This window comes from Ornithorhynchus anatinus, chromosome 3 (genome assembly GCF_004115215.2).
Source record: "Ornithorhynchus anatinus isolate Pmale09 chromosome 3, mOrnAna1.pri.v4, whole genome shotgun sequence".
NCBI lineage: Eukaryota > Metazoa > Chordata > Mammalia > Monotremata > Ornithorhynchidae > Ornithorhynchus > Ornithorhynchus anatinus.
The window spans coordinates 19,607,767-19,626,923 of record NC_041730.1 but is presented as its reverse complement, the minus strand read 5'-3'; the positions used below and the strand labels follow the sequence as shown (position 1 = coordinate 19,626,923).

Here is a 19,157-nt window from a genome sequence, read left to right as displayed (position 1 = left end):
GGTTGGATACAATCCCTGTCCCACGTGGAGCTCACAGTCCCAATCCCCATTTTACAGATAACTGAGGAACAGAGAAGTGAAGTGACCTGCCCCAGGTCACGCAGCGACAGGCGGTGGTGCCGGGATTTAGAAACCATGACCTTCTGACTCCCAGGCCCGTGCTCTATCCACTCTGCCTCTCTCATCTGTAAAATAGGGTTGAAGACTGTGAGCTCCATGGGGGACATGGACTGTGTCCAACCTGATTAGCTTGTACTTAGCCCAGCACTTAATAAGCACTTAACAAATGTTATTTTTAAAAATCATTTTGAGCACTAATATCAGATTTGCCAAAAGAATGGGCTCAGGCACTATCAGCCAATCGATGGTATTTATAATTATTATTATTATTATGGTATTTGTTAAGCACTTACTATATGCCAGGCACCTTACTAATCGCTGGAGTGGATACAAGAAAATTGAATTGGACACAACCCCGGTCCCACATAAGGCTCCCAGTCTCAATCCCCATTTTACAGATGAGGTAACTGAGGTCCAGAGAAGTGAAGCGACTTGCCCAAGGTCACACAGCAGACAAGCAGCAGAGCCGGGATTAGAACCCGTGACCTTGTGACTCCCAGGCGCGGACCCTGTCTACTCCGCCATGCTACTTCTTAGTGAGCACTTATTCCGCTTACAGTACTAACCTCTGGGGAGAGCGCAATACATTAGAGTTGGTAGATAGGCACAGTACCTGCCCTCAGTGAGTTTGCAGTCTAACCCTCCAAATACCCTCAGGACTCACTTTCGATCAGTCAGTCAATGGTCGTTATTGAGCATTTGCTGTGTGCAGAGCACTGTACTAAGCCCTTGGGGAGTACGTTATAACGGAGTTGGTAGACACACCCCCTGCCCACAAGGAGCTTACAGTCTTAGACTTTCCATTCTAGGTGATGGAGGAGTTGGAGACAGGCTAGTCCCATCCGACTTCTCTCCCAAGGAGGTGTTTCTCCTTTGGCTCTTTGGCCACTGCTTGGCCCATCCCAAACTCACGACAAACTCAAGAAAATGCAGTAGAGGGCTCGACTTGCTATGCTTACCTGGGTTTTCCCTTTGACAGGCACACAGTGGCTAATGTACCCCAGAAGTAGCAGGAGAACGTGACAAGTCGAGACTCCACGTGACAGAACATTAGAGAAGAAAAACAAAGCATCCCTGTGCGTCGGCCTGGTCCATCTACTGGACTGGTGATCTGTTTTCCCACATGCTGGGCCAGGAGGTAAAGACCAGTGAGGATTTCTTGCTCTTTATGTGTTGCCCAATCCAAAATGTCCCTCTTGACAAATGACCTGGGTACAGAACCAGGAGAAGGTAGGCTTTGGAGTGAGAGAGACAGAGTCCAGAGAGGAAATGAAACTACTTCCTTACAATATTCTTCCTCACATCCACTTCAGTTGCTTCTTTTGTTCTCTTTTTTCTACTGGTTTTTACTTTTTCAGCTCCCTTCCCCACCTTCTTTATCCCATTTTCCTAATCATATATTGGGTTTTGATTTAAGGTGTAGTCCCTCTAACTACCAGTGAGCCTGCTTTTAGCGTGGCTCAGTGGAAAGAGTCTGGGCTTGGGAGACAGAGGATGTGAGTTCTAATCCCGACTCCACCACTTGTCTGCTGTGTGACCTTGGGCAAGTCGTTTGACTTCTCTGGGCCTCAGTTACCTCATCTGAAAACTGGGGGATTAAAGACTGTGAGCCCCACGTGGGACAAACTGATTACCTTGTATCCATCCCAGTGCTTAGAACATAGTAAATGCTAAACAAATACCATGATGATGATGGTGATTATTATTATTACCTGCCTCCATCTCCCTCACTCTCCTTGATTACCTTTCCTTTCCTATTTGCGTGTCTCTCCCTCCCTCTGCTCTTGCTCTCTCTCTTTCTCTCTCTCCTTCTCCCCAGCTCTCCCCGTTTCTTTCTTTCCGGGGTGGCTATGGATTCCGCCGACTGCTTCTTTCCCCTCTCTCTCATCTCGGTGTGGTCTGCAGCCAGCTCTCCTGTTGCTCAGAGATGTGGAGGCAGTTGCTAAGAGACAGTGAAACGTCAGTACCTGGCCCTCGAGGAAAAAAAGAGAGAGAAAGGGAGAGGAAGAGGAGGGGGAAGGGGGGGAAGACCTAGCCGAAGCCACCCGCCCCAGCAGCCTCAGCATCAGCTGAGTTTCAGGGAGAGGCACTTGGGTACGCTAAACTTGACTCTGTGGCTTTCTCGCCCTTTCTAATCCCTCTGAGGTGGGCAAGGCCCGTGGTTTTAGGAGAAAGAGCCTCAGGGGCCGCTGGCCAGAGAGCCTGAGACATGGAGGAGGACAGGGAGGGAGAGACAAGAAGGGAGGGAGGGGAGGAAGACAAGCTCCTCTCCTGAAACAACTGGGGATTCCAAGAAGAGGGAGCCACTTGCCTGCATCCCAAATGATTGCAATGTCCTGGAGCCAGAGTGAGTATTTCCCTTTGGACTGGGGGTGCCGCGCGGACAGTGTGAGGTTTATGGGAGGAGGGGAGGGGGTGAAGGAGGAGGGGGAGAAGGTGGAAGAGGAGGATCAGGAAGAAGAGGAGGAGAAAGAGGAGGAGGATAAGGAAAAGGAAGAGGAAAAGGAGAAGGAGGAGGAAGAAGAGGAAGGGGAGGAGAAGGAGGAGGGGGAGAAGGAAGAGAAAGAAGAGGGGAAAGATGAGATGAAGAGGGACCCTGGCACTGGGAGGACCAGGTTTGGATGCAGGAAAGCTGAAACGGCTTCTATGTGTGAGAAATTGTGTTTGTAAATAGGAGCAGCTCTCTGACCTGGGATGTCAATTAGGTGTGAGAGACGAGAAGGTAGCGGATGAACAGACAGCTGAGGTAAAGGATGTGCAAGTGTGCCCAAGCAAGAGAAAGGGAATGCTTGAGGGAAATGGGTTAGAGCCTGTGTGTGTGGAGAGGAGGGGGCAGGAGAGATGGGGGAGGGGAGCAGGTAGATGGGAAGGGTGGCTATTTGTGGAAAAGGATGCTGGGAGGAGGGATGGGCTCTGTGTGTGTGTGTGTGTGTGTGTGTGTGTGTGTGTGTGTGTGTGTGAAAAAGCTGATGGAGGAAACACGAAAGGAAGTATGTGGGGAGAGGGGGTGAGAGAGAGAGAAAGAAAGGAGCCTGGATGGAGATGGGAGTGCTGGAAAACGGCAAGAGATAATAGGGGAATGCATGTGCTACAAGAAGAAGAGGTTGCATAGTTGAGCCTGCATCTCCGTGTTTATTTATGTGTGCGTATTTGTATGTTTGTCTGCTGAGTGGGCGGAGGAGAGAGAGAGAAAGAGGCAGTGACAGAGGCTGAGATGGAGGGATAGAGTCAGAAAGAGACAGAGAGAGAAAAGAGAGATAGTGAAATAGAAACAGAAAAGAGAGAGAGGGGAAAGCAGAGGGGGAGAATCAGAGGGAGAGAGAGACAGAGAGAAACATTCATTTATTCGATCGTATTTATTGAGCATTTACTATGTGCAGAATCATGAGAGAGATGGGGAGAAACAGAAGGAGAGAGATGGAGAAGCAGAGGAAGAGATAGACAAGAAGAAACAAAGGGAGAGAGGAGGAGACAGAGAAACAGAAGGAGCAAGACAGGGAAAAGCAGAAGGGAGAGACTAGGAGAAGCAGAGCGAGAGAGACAGGGAGGAGCAGAATGAGAAGAACGGAGCGGAGCGGAGGGAGAGGGACGGAGAGAAACTGAGAAAGATGCAAGGAGAAACAGAGGGAGAAATGGAAACAGAGAGAAAAAAGCAATGAGAGAAACAAAGAGAGAGAGAGAGAGAGACAATCCTAAAAAGACTGCCTGGGTCAGAATAAAGGAGCATTAGGTTGGCTATTCAATAGGAGTATTCATATCAGTCAATCGAACGTATTTATTAAGCGCTGACTGAGTGCAGAGCGCTCTACCCAGTGCTTGGGAGAGTATACTGTAACAGAGCCGGTAGACACATTTCTTTCCCACAACGAGCTTACAGTCTAAAGGGTGAATGTAGAGGAAGAGTGATAGTAGAAGGAGCAATAGGGGTATTTACTAAGCACTCGCTGTGTGCAAAGCACTGTATTAAGCACTGGAATAGAAATCACCGGTGGGACTGAGACAAGGTCCCTGTCCCAATTCAAGAAGGGGAGGGAGCCCACAGCCTAGAAAAGCTTGGACGGGGGATCGATATCAGGGGGGCAAGAGGAGGAGAGTGGAGGGGTCGAAAGGAGGAGGAAAAAAGAGCCCCAGAGAGGACGGAGACCTGCACTCGCAAAAATCAGTCTGTCTCCTTCTGCTCAGCGTTTGCTTCCCGTGATGTCTTGGCAGGTGATGCGGTTGTGAACGCTGCCAGGGCCTGCCAGCTGAATGCCAAGCCAGGAGGGAGTCTGTGATGAGTGAAGAGTTGGCCTGGACGAGAGACTTCCAACAGTTGCCTCAACTCTCCCGGCAACCAGCCGGGCCTCTGGACTTCCTGGAGATTACGTCCTTCAGGACCTGACTGGAACAAGGCGATGCGGAGACGGTCTCTCTCGTCTCGTCTCCTCTCAGGAGCCGCCGGAGCAGGAGTCGCTCCCCGTCATGTCAGGCCCTCGGGTGGACCCTTCGGCTTCGGTTCTCTTCCCCAGAGGCCCGGTCCTGTCTTCCATTCAGCTTGGGCCTCCTAAAGGCTTCTGGGAAAGAGCCCTGAACGCCGGCTTCCTGGGACCCGACTCGCTTCCTAATTAACCCGGGCCCAGAGGGGTCCAGAGCCGCTCTGCTTAAAGGACCAGGCCCTCTCCTCCCTCTGCAGTGGGGCATTGCGGGGTGGCGCACTGGAAGAGGCAGATCCCAGCCTGCCCTTTCCATCCAGCTCACAAGACCGGGTCTCAACAGGAGCGTTCGGGAGCGAGCCCCGGGAGGATCCCGTGGGTCATCTGAGCCTTAGGAGCGATTCCCCACGGATGGGGGCATCTGAACTCCTTTCACCTTTGATTTGATCAATCAAATTCCAGCAGGTGATCAGTTTCTCGGGCTCCAAAGGGCCCCGGGTTGAGTCTGTTCCCCAGCGGGTTCCTTCCTCCGGGCTCACCTTTCCCGGAAAGCCCACCAGCCCGGCACCCGCGAGTCCCGCTGAGCTCCCCCAGAGGGCCCCGGTTAACGCTTCCCATGCTCCCAGCGGGGCTCTAGCCAATGACAACCGTGCTTGGAATCTCCGCCTCTCTCCGCCTCTGGTCAAGATGTAGCGGTCTTCCCCACCTGGTGCCATCGCCGCGCCCGGGGACTCGGGGCGGGCCCTCATGCTCTCCCTCCGGCCATGTGGCCGGCAGCAGACTGACATGGGCCCCGGCCGCGCCCAGCCCGGGAGGGCCGTGAGCGGGCTCGGCCCCCGTCCCTCTACGTTGCTGGTCTGGCTCCTCTTGGCCACCGGGACGGCCCCGACCGACGTGGGCGGCAGCTGCCCGGTCCTGTGCACCTGTCGCCCGCAGGCGGTGGACTGCAGCGGCCAGCGGCTCTTCTCCGTGCCCCCCGACCTCCCGCTGGACACCCGGAACCTCAGCCTGGCCCACAACCGCCTCACGGCGCTCCCGCCGGGCTACCTCTCCTGCTCCGCGGAGCTCCGCGTGCTGGACCTGCGCAACAATTCCCTGGCAGAGCTGCCCGCGGGGCTCTTCCTCCACGCCAACCGCCTGGCCCACCTGGACCTGAGCTACAACAACCTGAGCCACGTCCCCGCCGACATGTTCCGGGCGGCCCACGGCCTGCTGCGCCTCGACCTGAGCCACAACCCGGGCCTGAGGAGGGTGCACCCACAGGCCTTCCGGGGGCTGGCGCAGCTCCGTGACCTGGACCTCAGCTTTGGGGGGCTGGCCTTCCTCAGCCTCGAGGCCCTGGAGGGACTCCCGGGGCTGGTGACCCTGCAGATTGGGGGCAACCCCTGGGTGTGCGGCTGCACCCTGGAGCCCCTGCTCAAGTGGCTGAGGAACAGGATTCAGCGCTGCGCGGCAGGTAGGGGGTGGTGGTCGGTAGGGTGGGTGGACGGTCGGGTGGCGACGGCCTGGGCCGAGCGGGGTCCTCGATTCCCTGCCTGGGGGGGGGGGGCGGGTTACAGCTCAAGGGCCCTGTCGGACATGGGTCTCTGGGGACAGGGAGTCCACAGACCACGTTCCGACGGCCTCGGGCCTGGATGAGCAGGGGCTTTGGGTTCGGTGGCGGGGTCCGGCTCAGTCCTGAGGAGGTAGCGGGATTTCAGAAGGGGGCCCGGGGATCCCGGCAGGACCCCACGGACCCGAGGAACCTGAGGTCGGGGCTGGGAAGGAGAGCGGAGGGATCACCGCAAAGCTCGCTCAGTCCCTAGCTTGGGATTGCCAGGGAGCTGATGGGTCTTGGGGGTAGGGCAGAAGTGAGGCAGGTCTGCTTGAGCCCAGGAGAGCTGGTGGGCACCTCAGAGCCGGCACAGGTGCAGACGGTGGAGTCGGGTGTGCCGGACGTTGGCCCACCTACCAGGCTGGGTATCGGCCCACCGGCCAGGGCCAGCTTCCGTCCTGAAACAGCCAGGGATAGGGATAGGAGACCCTGGCCGGGAGAACAGCAGCCGAGCTCTGCGGAAACCGGCCCTGGAAGAGCAGGAGGCCCTTGCCGGAGGATTGATTCGCACTTCCTGCAGTCTCCCGGGGACCCTGCTCTATAGGAACAGGGGAGGCAGGGATGAGATGAAAGCCGGGAGAGCTGTGTGGGGAGCCCAGGGACCAGAATAGCAGGGGGCCGTGGGTCATGATTGAAGTGCTTCGGCAGAGCTGTGGGAGGGAGGGAGATTCAGGACGGAAATAGCGGGAGGTGCTTGCATGTGAGGCGGGAGATGCATGGGCAGAGAGATGTGGGGGAGATGGGGTGGGGAGGAGGGGGACGCGGCGGACCGGTTTTCAAGCCTGCTCGACTTCTGGGGGCTGCCTCTAGCCTTCTGTCACTCTGCCTCAAATCTGGGGTGAGAGATAGGCACCCAACAGGGAGAATAGTAAAGCACATCTCTCCCTTCTTCCTCTGGATTTTCCTGTGTTGTCCAGTGGTGCTTTGAACTTACAGCACTGCTGGGATTTGGAAAGGTTTGATCGAGCCAAACGGAAATGGCTCCTGCTACTTGTCCTCACGTCCTTCTCAGAGAGAGACGATGCCTGACGGCTTGGTAATCGGCTGCCAGAACAAGTAGCGGGAGGTCCAGAGGAGAGTAGGGAGGACCTGGTTAATTACAGCAGTGAGGAAGCTTACTCATATCTGAAGCTCAGAGTAGAACAGCGGGTGAGAACTTTCAGAGGGTGGGACGCCCAGGGATGGGACCGATGTCTAAGAAAGAAGGAGGGAAGGGAGACAAAAAGTGACCGACGGACAGAAGGATGGAGATAGAGGGAGAGAGACTGTCAAGCATGGAGAGACCAACGGTGTTAGAGATTAAAAGCACCCTGAGAGGAAGTTTCACAGGCAGGGGGATCAAACACACACACACACATACTCAGAAACACACCCCCAATTTCATCTTGAGAGGAGGGCAGCCGGCAGCTGCGGCGGCAATAGGTAAATAAAGCAAAAAGGAACTGTGGCTTTTTTTTCCCAGTGTTTGTTAAGCACTTATGTGCCAGTCTACTAAGCACTGGGGCCAGTCAGGTTGGACACAGTCCACATCCCATGAGGAGTACTCAAACTTAATCCCCACTTTCCAGACGAGGGCACTGAGGTGCAGAGAAGTGAAATGACTTGCCCCACGTCTCCCAGAAGACAAGTGGCAGATCCCTGGTCCTCCTGACTCCCGGGTCCATGCTCTATTCTCTAGGCCAAACTGCTTCTCTCCCGCATCTGCCGTCCTCAGTGCTCCCACTCCGGACACCGATGCCCCCCGCGCCATTATTCGGGCCGGGTTCCTCAGGGGTTTTCCCAACAGCCATCCCACTTGGAGCCCTCCACCCAACAAAGGAACCAGTGGCAGATAGCTCGTGGCAAAAACCCAAATCATCCCGGTGACAGGAAAAGCACGGCAGCCGCAGGGGAGTGTTGTTCTCCCTTCAGCTCCCCTGGGGCTGCCATTGCTGACTTCCTCTAACTGGGCTCCCAGTCACGGCCTCCATGGCGCTGGCACCCGGGACCACCCCAGTCAAGAGCGGGAGCTGAGATTCCGGGTCCCATTTAAGCAGGATGGGACTGATGGCCGGCATCATTCCGCTCTTTGGCTGTGTTGGGCTCGAAGGATGGGCCGAGAGGCCCCGGGATCTCTCTGATAAGGTTGTAAACTTCAGGACGCTGCCCCCTGCGCCGGTTTCCGCCGGGCCGTGAAGTGTTTGGGTGCATCCGGGTGCCTCAGTGGGCTCTGTGGTGATCCTGTATACTGAGCGGCACGCATTTCCCGAGGGAAGTTTCCCTCGGGAAACGCTCTCCGTCATCCGGGAGGGATGGACGGGAACTCCCCTTCCCGTGGGAGCTTGTCTCTCCTCTCCCCGTGACCATACCCCTTCTCTCTGTCCGGTGTTGCAGATTCCCAGATGGCAGAGTGCCGGGGTCCCCCCGAAGTGGAGGGCGCCCCTCTGTTCTCCCTCACAGAGGAGAGCTTCAAGGCCTGCCACCTGACCCTGACCCTGGACGATTACCTCTTCATCGCCTTCGTGGGCTTCGTGGTGTCCATCGCTTCGGTGGCAACCAACTTCCTCCTGGGGATCACCGCCAACTGCTGTCATCGCTGGAGCAAGGCCAGCGAAGATGAAGAGATCTGAGCCGGGCTTCCCCCTGGCCGCCCCGGGGCTGCTGACCTCCGCTTCCGCCGACGGCCGACCTGCCAGGGCTGAGGAAATCGCGTCGCTCCTTGAGGGGCGGCTCCTGGCTCTCAGACCCGCCCAACCAGGGACTGCCATCGCTGAGGAGGAGCCGGCAGACGTCGGGCGGAGAGGGCACCGCCGCCCCGCCTACCTTGCTGCTCACCCCTTGCCTTTCCCTTCGCAGCTGGGCCCGCCCCTCTCTCCGGCCACCCGGGGCCGGAAAGCTCCAGCGCCAACTTTTCCCACGGCCACCACCCTCCCACCCGTCCGTCTTCCTTCCACTCAACTGCTGCCACCAAAGGAGAGGAGTTAATAACACTAGTGGTGTCTACTGTGTGCCAAGCGCTGGGGTAGATTCGGAATAACCAGATCGGACGAAGTCCCCGTCCCACGTGAGGCTCACAGTCGATGAGGTATGGAGGACAGGTATTCAATCTCCATTTTGCAGGTGAGGAAACCGGGGCTCAGAGAAGTGAATTGAGTAGCCCAAAGTCACTCAACAGGCGAGGGGTAGAGCCAGGGTTAGATTCCAAGTCAATCAATGGTATTTATTGAGCACTTACTGTGTACAGAACACTGGACTGACCTCTTGGGTTAGAACAACGCAACAGAGTGGGAAGACACGACCCTGGACCTCGAGGAGCCTTCGGGCTAGTTACCTGACTCCCGGAGCGTGCTCTTTCCGCTAGGCCTCACCGCTTCTCTAGCAAGAACTAGCGAACGCAACCTGCTCCTTCCGGTTACCTGCCTTCCTTCCCACTACGACACCCACCTGGAAACCCCAAAAGCGTTCCTTTCCCCCAGCCGAATTTCCGTTCGGGGAAAGGAAGCCCGGTAGCTGGGGCCGGGGATCCCCGAACCCCACTCCCCTCACCCAGTGACCCTGTTCGTGGTTGTCTTACAATAATAATCGTGCTATTTGTTAAACGCTATGTGCCAAGCACTGTGCTGAGCGCTGGGATAGCCGCAATACAATCGGATCGGACGCACGGCCCCTGTCCCACGTGGGGTTTGCTGTCTGAGGTGGGAGGGAGAGCAGGTATTGAATCCCCACTTGATAGTTGAAGAGGCTGAGGCCCAGAGAGATTAAGTGACTCTTATTAAGGGATCTACGGACCACTGACGAGCGCTCTAGGCATGGCCCGAATGGGAATGATTTGGGGAGGACTGGGCCGGTAAGTGAAAGAGAGTAATAAGAGTCTAGGTCAAAGTGTTTTCTCTCTACTTTTAAATAGCCCACCAATGTTAATTACAAGCATAACGGCATGGCGTATGAGTTTTGTGACTCTCTCCGAGGCGAGGTTTCGTTAAAATAATAATAAGGATAATAATAATAATAATGGCGTTTGTCAAGTGCTTACTGTGTGCCAGGCACTGTACTAAGCGCTGGGGCGGATAGAAGCAAATCGGGTTGGACACGGTCCCTGTCCCGCATGGGGCTCCTGGTCTCCGCCCCCATTTTCCAGACGAGATAACTGAGGCCCAGAGCAGCGAAGTGACTCGTCCAAGGTCACACAGCAGACAAGTGGCAGAGCCGGGATTAGAACCCATGACCTTCCGGCTCCCAGGCACTTGCTGTACGCACTACTCTGCCTAGGTAGAGGACCGACCCGGGTTGCTTTTCAGTCAATCCATCAATCAGTAGTATTTATTGAGCAATTGAGCACAGTAATGAGCAATGAGCAAGTACTGAGCGCTTGGGAGAGGGTCCAATGCAATAGAGTCGGTAGGCACGATCCCTGCCCACGAGGAGCTTACAGTCTCGAGGGGGAGACGGTCTAGATGTCAGAGAGCTGCCTCCATCACCAGGGTGAGTCTGGGACAAGCCAGCAGGTTGAGCCAGAGAGGAAGCAAGGAATACTGGTCCTGGGACCAGGCCAGATGGCTGAGCTTCAGATGGGGACCCAACAAAAACTAGCTTGATCCAGGGCGAGTAGCGGGACGTCCCGGGGGGCTCGCAGGGCAAAAGAGGTCAACGGAAGCGGAACGATAGGTTGGAGTAGGTGACCGGGTTCCTCGGCAGCTCTAAGAGCCGTGGCAGGACCGACCGGCAGGAAAGCGGGGGCTTTCCGCATCTCTCCCATCTCCAGCCGCTCTCACCCCCGCCACCTCATCCCTCCGTCACCGGCCCTCAGAGAGAAGCGTTCGGAGAGAAGCCGAGGAGCGAGGGAGCGGAGATGATCTTCCAGCTCAGCCCTTCCGGATATTTCCACGAGCAATTCCTCTCTCCGACCCAAACCGTTTCCTAAGAGCTGGAAGGATGACTCCAGAAAGACTCAGGAGTGTCACCACCCCGTCACTCTGGGGCCTCCCCCTTCTGCCATCAGGAGTCCCGCTGTCCTCCGGCTGCCCGTGGTCAGATAGACAATCTGATTGCTCGACTCTCCTTTCGGAGTGTGCTCTTCAAAACTCGGGGGGAGGGTGGGGGGGGGGGTGGGGCAGAGCATGATAAGGTGACTTTTAAATAACTATAATACTCATCCAGTACAAATAGTGTCTCCTGTAGAGGGGCACCATATGCGCCTATAAATGATCTCCTAGGGACCTCTGTTTGCTGATGTATAGCTAATGTATTTCCAGACATGTACATTTTTTTTTTAGCGTAGGACCATAGATGCCAAATGCCACTTGAAGTCAGAGACCCTTTCCAAGCTGTATATCGTTCGGTCTCAGCAAAGCTAAGAGATGAACCTTTCCGAGCAGGATAGTTGCCTTTAAGATGCAAACGCTTCTCCAGCCGCAGAGAAACTTAAATGTTGACTCTCAAACTCCAAGAAAGGAAAAAACGTTCTCCGGTAGCTTACTCCGCCTCCCCCACGTTTCTCTTCCCTGTTGAGGAATTTCCCCTTCCTCCCTTCAGCGTCCCCTTCCCCTCTACATTCACCCCCTACCCTTCCCCCGCAAAAAAAAAAAATCACAAAAACTCTTAAAGGGGATGTAGCAGTCCTGGTCGGAATCGTTCAAGCAGCCCTAGTGGAAAGGACCCTCGGTGGTCTGCCCACAGGCTTAATTTTAATTTTTTACAGATTGATTAGTGTGTTCGTAAACATGTGTGTAAGCGTGTTTGTAGCGAGGCTCCTCTGAAGTGGGGCTGTGCTCCCTGGGAGTCTCAGGTCTCTCGTACTGTCTCCCAGAATGTCCTCTTGTTGCTGTGTCTTGTGATTAGAACTACAGACTCGCCTAACTGGAATAAGGTGGAATTTGGCATTCGGAAAAAAGGAAAGCAAAAAAAAAAAAAAAAAAATCCTAGTCAGGACATTCTGGAGAGAGCCCGAATCCTTCCTCCGTTGCTTCCTTCCTCAGACTGTAGGAAAAGTCAGGACCAATCTGGATCAGAGAACCTCAAAGCCCTGAGGGGTTAGTTAAAGCCAGTGGGGAAGCTGTGCTCAAGACATTCTGCTTCTCCCTCCCCCTCCATACCAACTATCTCCCCTCTCACTTTCAGCCACTTGTCTCCGGTTCTCTTCAGATGCGCCCTTCCATCCCCTCCATCTACCCCTCCAGTGTTTCAGAGAGGATGTGGCAGAAACGGGCAAGCATGACTTCTGGGCCTTTTTGCCACCCTGTGGAGACTTAAGTAGGTGGGATTGGAGCAGGTTGATGCATTTCATCTCCTTCCCCCATGAGGAGAGACCCATAGCCTCCATCTTTGCCCATCCACTTCATCTGCCCTGCATCTGCTTCCACAGGCGAAGAGAGTAAGAGAGCGACAGAGATGTCCCTCCGTGATGGAGGAATTTCCCGGCAACCCTTTCTGTCCCCCTCCACGGCAACCCCATCCATAAGTCCAGAAGAATCCCATACCCCTGTTTCCCAAGGAGCAAGAAGGAAAACAAATTTCCCAGCCTCCCTTTCTGTCACCCTCCAGGGCGACCCCTTCCACGAGCCAGAAGAATCCTCTGTCCTCTTTCCCAAAGAGCAGAAGGAAAACGAGAGGGGGGCAAGGCAGATCCTCCCCTAAGGCCCTCACTGTTGCATGTTGAGCGAGGCTGGGGTGCTCTGGGGAGATACGGATTGAAGTCTTTCTAACCACTGTCCGGTGATGTGCCAGTGTCTATGGGTGGGAGGGGGGTGGAAGGGGGAAGAGGCCAATCTTTGTATGGAGACAATTTTATAAGCGTGAACTTTTGTAACTGTGAAACTTTTTCATAAATGTACATTAATAATAAAGAGTGAATAGTTTATCCATGTGTTGTAGGGGAAGAGAGAGAATGTACCAGATCCATCCCAGAGAGTTAGAAGTGCCAGGTTGAGTTCTTACAGGAGCCTGTGGAGAAGAAGAGGGAAAGCAGTGTGGCCTAGTCGATAGAACACGGGCCCGGGAGTCAAAAGGAGCGGGGTTCTGATCCCGCATCCACCACTTGTCTGCTGGGTGACCTTGGGCAGGTCAGTTCGCTTCTCTGTGCCGCAGTTACCTCATCTGTAAAATGGGGATTAAGACTGTGAGCCCCACTGGGAACAGGGACTGTGGAGAAGCAAGTACTGACTCTCCATTTTTGCAGATGAGAAAACCGAGGCCCAGAGAAATTAAGTGACTTGCCCAAGATTACAGAGCAAGTCTGTCTTAAAACCCAGGTATCCTAACTTCTGTGCTCTCTCCACGAGAAAGAGCTGCTCCATGATGTTTTCTGTTCAGATGGTGATGTATCAATCCGAAGTCATTCAAGAGAGTTGGCATGCCTTTCCCTCGGAGAACATGTGTGTTTTTCAACCGGGAGGTAAATAATGGAGGCAGACAGAAGGTTGCGTGTAGGAATATGTGGCAGTGGGTTTCTGGCTTTCAAACAAGTAGGGACATGAAGGGAGAGCGTTTGTTTGATTCTCACCACGCAAGTCTGGGCGATTTCTGGGCCTGCCAGATTTGACACAGAGGCGTTCTCTGGGCAGGAGAACCGCCAGTGAGCAGCACACGCATAAATCCAGGTGGGGAGGTGGGGAGGGGGAGGGAGATTGGTAGGTGTGTCCTCCATACATGTCCTGACAGCACACCCGGCAGGCCCACGCTCTCTCCCCGGCCAAGCAGGAAGAGAAGACGCCTTTGTAGCCGAGCGCAAACAAAAAACACTCGGTATCCAGAGCAGGAATTAGCAACCATTTTTCTGGCTCTTAAAACTCTTTCTCCTGGTGACGTTTCCTGTTTTTCTCCAGCAAATCCTTTAGGCCCTTAAGGGTGAGCGAGAGAACAACTGGCTGGGAAGGTTAGAGGCAAGGAAGTCTGCTTAGGCCTGAGGCCAAACTTGGGTCTCCTTCAGTTTTGCTTGGTAATCAGACCATTTTTATTAATTGAGCACTTTTCTGTGTGCAGAGCATTGCGCTAAGCACTTGAGAAAGTACAATATAACAGAGTTGGTAGGAACGTTCCCCGACCTCAAGGAGCTTGTCATCTAGAGAGGGAGACAGACATTATTATTATTATTATTATTGATAATAATAATAATGGTTACTTGTTAAGGGCTTAGTCTGTGCCAAGCACTGGGGAAGATACAAGTTAATCAGGTTGGACACAGTCACTGTCCCAGAGCACTGTACTGAGCGCTTGGAATGTAGGTTAGTCACAGTCCCTGTCTCCCACAGGGCTCACGGTCTTAATCCCCATTTTACAGATGAGGTAACTGAGACACAGAGAAGTTAAGTGACTTACCCAAAGACACACAGCACTCTTGTGGCAGAACTGGGCCCGTTGTTGGGTAGGGATTGTCTCTATGTGTTGCCGAATTATACTTTCCAAGCGCTTAGTACAGTGCTCTGCACACAGTAAGGGCTCAATAAACACGATTGAATGAATGAATGAATTCATGACCTTCAGACTCCCAGTGCTCTAGCCACTGAGCCATACTGCTTCTCATAGTAATATAAATAAATAAATTATGATGGTCATAAGTGCTGTGGGGCTGAGGGAAAGGTGAATAAAGGGTGCAAATTCAAGTGCAATTCACTTGGTAATAATCCAAATGTTTGGAAATAATAACTGTGTTAAGTGCTTACTATATTCATTCATTCAATTTATTCAATCGCATTTATTGAGCTCTCACTGTGTGCAGAGCACTGTACTAAGCGCTTGAGAAGTCCAATTCAACAATAAAGAGAGACAATCACTGCCCAGCCCGGGCTTAGAGACTAGGAGAGGGGACATAGGCATCAAAAACAAGTAACCAGGCATCAATATAAATAAATAGAATTATAGATGTATACACATCAAAACAAGTAATAATAATAATAATAATGTTGGTATTTGTTAAGCGCTTACTATGTGCCGAGCACTGTTCTAAGCGCTGGGGTAGACATAGGAGAATCAGGTTGTCCCTCGTGGGGCTCACAGTCTTAATCCCCATTTTACAGATGAGGGAACTGAGGCACAGAGAAGTTAAGTGACTTGCCCACAGTCACAAAGCCGACAAGTGGCAGAGCTGGGATTCGAACTCATGAGCCCTGACTCCAAAGCCCGTGCTCTTTCCACTGAGCCACGCTGCAAACAAGCATCAATATAAACAATTAGAATTATAATATGCCAAGCACTGTACTAAGCTCTGGGGTAGATATAAGATAAGCAGGCCCCACATGGAGCTCATAGTCTAAGAAGCTTCGGACCTAGGAGTCAGAGGTTATGAGTTCTAATCCCAGCTTCGCCACCCGTCAGCTGTGTGACTTTGGGCAAGTCACTTCATTTCTCGGTGCCTCAGTTACCTCATCTGTAAAATGGGGATTAAAACTGTGAGCCTCACATGGGACAACCTGATTACCCTCTATCTACCCCAGCGCTTAGAACAGTGCTCAGCACAGAGTAAGCGCTTAACAAATACCAACATTATTATTACATATTATAAGAAATAAAGAGGGCCGATATTGAATGCCCATTTTGCAGGTGAGGGAACTGAAGTGCAGAAAAGTCAAGCGACTTGCCCTCGGTCACAAAGCAGGTACGTGGTGGAGCCGGGATTTGAACCCAGGTCCTCTGGCTCCCAGCCCCGTGCTCTTCCCGCTAGGCCTCATTGTTTCCCTTGAAGTGGAAAAGGTCTCTTTCGCTCCGCCCCTCAGTAGGGTGGCCAGTGATGGAGCCTGTGGAGCCGAGACTCCCAGCTGCACAGGACATTATCAATCAGTGGTATTTACTGAGTTCTCACTTTCCGTAGAGCACTCTACCAAATAAGTGGGAGGGTACAACATAGCGGAGTTGGTATGATACGTTTCCTGCCCTCTGTAAACTTATATGGGTTTCGCCCGTATGCGTGGCACAGAGTCATGACGTCTTAAGGATATTTCGCAGAGGTTCCCCCAAGCCGAGAACATTTCTCCAGGGAGTCATCCGCCCCCCGCCCCTCACCTGACCCCGCACACCTTGCTCCAGACTTTGCCTCCCCTTCCCTCTCCCAGGCCCTCTGAACATGGATGCCTCTTCCAAGCTACCAAATTTGGCAAGAGACGAGGCAGACTGGATATTCTAAATAAAAATCCCAGAGATAAAGATATCCGGCATCATATCCGTACCAGACAGAGTAGAAATTGGTTATAAAACTAGCTGTCTGGTATAAAACTGGACAAATGGTCACTCTACTCCTCGGGCTCCAGTAATGATTAGATTTGTCAAAAGCTTACTATGTGCCAAGCACTATGTTGAACGCTGAGGTAGATGCAAGATGATCAGGTCAGACACAGTCCCTGTCCCACATGATAATAATGGTGGTATTTGTTAAGCGCTTGCCGTGTGCTGAGCACTATTCTAAGCACTGAGCACTGTTCTAAGCACTAATGGGGCTCCTCATCTAAAGGGGAGGAAGAACAAGTATTTAATCTCCATTTAACAGATGAGGAAATAAGTTCACGCAGCAGGCAAGTAGAGGAGTGAGAATTGAACCTCGGTCCCCGAATCCCAGACCCAAGCTCCGTGTAGGACACTGTACTAAACGCTTAGGAGAGTACAATACAATTGGAAGACATGACCCCTGCCCTCTACAGTTTACAATCTAGGGGGGGAGACCGATGTTAAAATGCATTTCAGATAGAGGAAGCGACAGAGAAGAAACATGCTCTTGTTGTCTCCTGCCTCTTGATATCTTGGCAATCATTCCAGGAGAAAAAGATGGGATCTAACTTTTCCTGTCATAAGAATTCGCAGCTGAACTAATTCAACCTGTCATTTAATCAAACAATGGTATTTACTGGACCCTCACTAGGCGAACCCGTTTCCATAACTGACAGACTCCTAAGCTGACGAGGTAGCTACTGAGATGATGCCTCAGCTCACCAGTGTGATCCCCACGGAGCTGAAGGGGATGAGTTGTCAATCAATCGATCAGTCGTATTCATTGAGCACTACCTGAATGCAGAGCACCGTACTAAGCACTTGGGAGAGTGCCATCAAAGAAATCTCCTGCCTGAGGGCCTCTTTCAGCTGGCTACCCTGAACTGTACCGGTTTGAGCAGTGTGAATTTAATTTCCGGCTTAATTTACCCAAGCAAGAAGTCCCCGTGCTGAACTCAGTGAACTGGGGTATCCAAGTCATTCATTCATTCAATCGTATTTATGGAGCGCTTAATGTGTGCAAAACACTGTTTTAAGCACTTGGGAGAGTACAATATGCAACAGATGCATTCCTGGCCACAGCAAGCTCACAGTCTAGAGGGATAGAGATTTGGGGGCTCCTATGCCTTTGAAGCCTGTTGGCCTTCTCCTGAGGCAATTCTAGTCAAGGAGAGTGATCCCCTCTGAAGTCAACAGTCCTCAGTCCCCTTTTCTCCCTGCACCCCCAGATTCTAAGTAGGATGGTCCCCAATCACCAGTTCCCAGGAAAAGCTTCCTGCCCCCACAAAACCCAACCACTTCCTCAGGTAGGTGTCCCTCTTGCTTTATGTAGCTTCGGTGACTGCAAGAACCTCCAGCTTCAGCGGAGAGTGGGCGAACCTCAGATCTGTTAGGTAGAACAAAATTCAACTCTCCCATTCCCTTTCTTCCCCCTCCCTCCCCTTTCTTTCCTCTCTTCCCTCTTCCTTTTTCTTTCCTCTCTCTTCCCTTCTTCCTCCCCTTTCTTTCCTCTCTCTTCCCCTCTTCCTCCCCTTTCTTTCCTCTCTCTTGCTCTCTCTCTCTTCCTTTCAATACCTCTCTCTCCCTCTCTCTTCCTCTTTCTTTCCTTCTCACCCTCCTATTCCCTCCTCTCTCGCATTTCTTCTCTCTCTCTTTCCCTCTCTTCCTCTCAGGTACAGCAAGGGGAGGTCGAGGGAACAATGTAATAGGTAGCTAGGAAACATGAGGAGCAAAAGTAAAGTGCCTGTAGCGTGTTTCTGGATCGGCCACCCCTGGACCATCAGCGGGGCTGGTCAGTCCTCTCATTCCAGCGAGGTGTAGGAGAAAGAGCACAGGGCCAGAAGTCAAAATCAGAGGGCAGAGGGTAGCGGCAGGGCAGGAGGGAGTGGTGGTAGCCATAGCCGTTAAACGTTTGAGAGCTGTTACCCGTCAGAGTGGAGCTTGTGTGAAGAAGTCCTCTGGGAGGGGACCACAGTGGCTCGGGAGCCAGGGGCAGAGAGAGCCCAGGGTCATCTAAGAGAAAACTCGAGGTGCAGAAGTTCAAACTGTATGATGTCATACGGAATGCTGTGTGCGGGCACAGTACGGCATCATGACGTCACACAGACTACACAGCGATGGCATGACCTGCTACGGAACCAGAAGGGATGGCAAATTTTTCTCCGTCTCAGGACGGCCAAAATTCAGCAGCTGAGGTAACTGGGGCACCGAGAAGTTAAGTGACTTGCCCAAAGTCACACAGCTGACAAGTGGACAAGTTAGAGAAGCAGCGTGGCTCAGTGGAAAAAGCATGGGCTTTGGAGTCAGAGGTCATGGGTTCAAATCCCGGCTCGGCCACTTGTCAGCTGTGTGACTTTGGGCAAGTCACTTAACTTCTCGGTGCCCCAGTTACCTCATCTGCAAAATGGGGATTAAGACTGTGAGCCCCACGTGGGACAAACTGATTCCCCTGTGTCTACCCCAGCGCTTAGAACAGTGCTCGGCACATAGTAAGCGCTTAACAAATACCAACATTATTATTATTATTATTACCCTTTCCACCAGACCACACTGCTTCAGGTTGCCCAAGTGAGTCAACTACAGCCTGCTTAGGTTTTCTGATTCCCAGGAGTAAGAATAGAAGTAGGAGTAAGTTTTCTTTTCCCGGCTCGCTTTACCTTTTGCGTCACCTATGGGCTCAGATCCGAGTCCTTTGGACATTTGATATTTGCCCCACCACCAACCCCACGGCACCTATGTACATACCTTTGAATTATATATTATAAATTACTTATGTTTTTATATTAACGTCTGCCTCTCCCTATAGGCTGTAAGCTCCTTATGGGCAAGGAAAGTGTCTGTTAATTCTGTTGTATCGGTAC

At 52.7% G+C, this 19,157-nt stretch overlaps 1 protein-coding gene across 2 annotated transcripts; it reads left to right on the top strand.

Moving 5' to 3' along the window:
- Positions 1–2,167: 2,167 nt before the first annotated feature.
- Positions 2,168–9,168, top strand: LRRC55 (leucine rich repeat containing 55). Of its 2 annotated transcripts, none has more exons than XM_001517377.4 (3): positions 2,168–2,467; positions 4,330–5,988; positions 8,500–9,168. In XM_001517377.4, the coding sequence occupies exons 2-3, from the start codon at positions 5,280–5,282 to the stop codon at positions 8,733–8,735; spliced, it is 945 nt and encodes a 314-aa protein (XP_001517427.3). In that variant the 5' UTR covers positions 2,168–2,467; positions 4,330–5,279; the 3' UTR covers positions 8,736–9,168. The 2 variants fall into 2 exon arrangements, with proteins under 2 accessions (XP_001517427.3, XP_028917559.1); XM_029061726.2 differs by lacking the exon at positions 2,168–2,467 and adding an exon at positions 2,705–2,866.
- The last annotated feature ends 9,989 nt before the right edge of the window (positions 9,169–19,157 follow it).

What these genes read in the sequence shown, in the direction of transcription:
- LRRC55 (XM_001517377.4), top strand. Translation starts at nt 5,280, where the DNA reads ATGCTCTCCCTCCGGCCATGTGGCCGGCAGCAGACTGACATGGGCCCC. An exon ending in GATTCAGCGCTGCGCGGCAG is followed by an intron (nt 5,989 to 8,499) that starts GTAGGGGGTGGT and finishes CCGGTGTTGCAG; the next exon opens with ATTCCCAGATGGCAGAGTGC.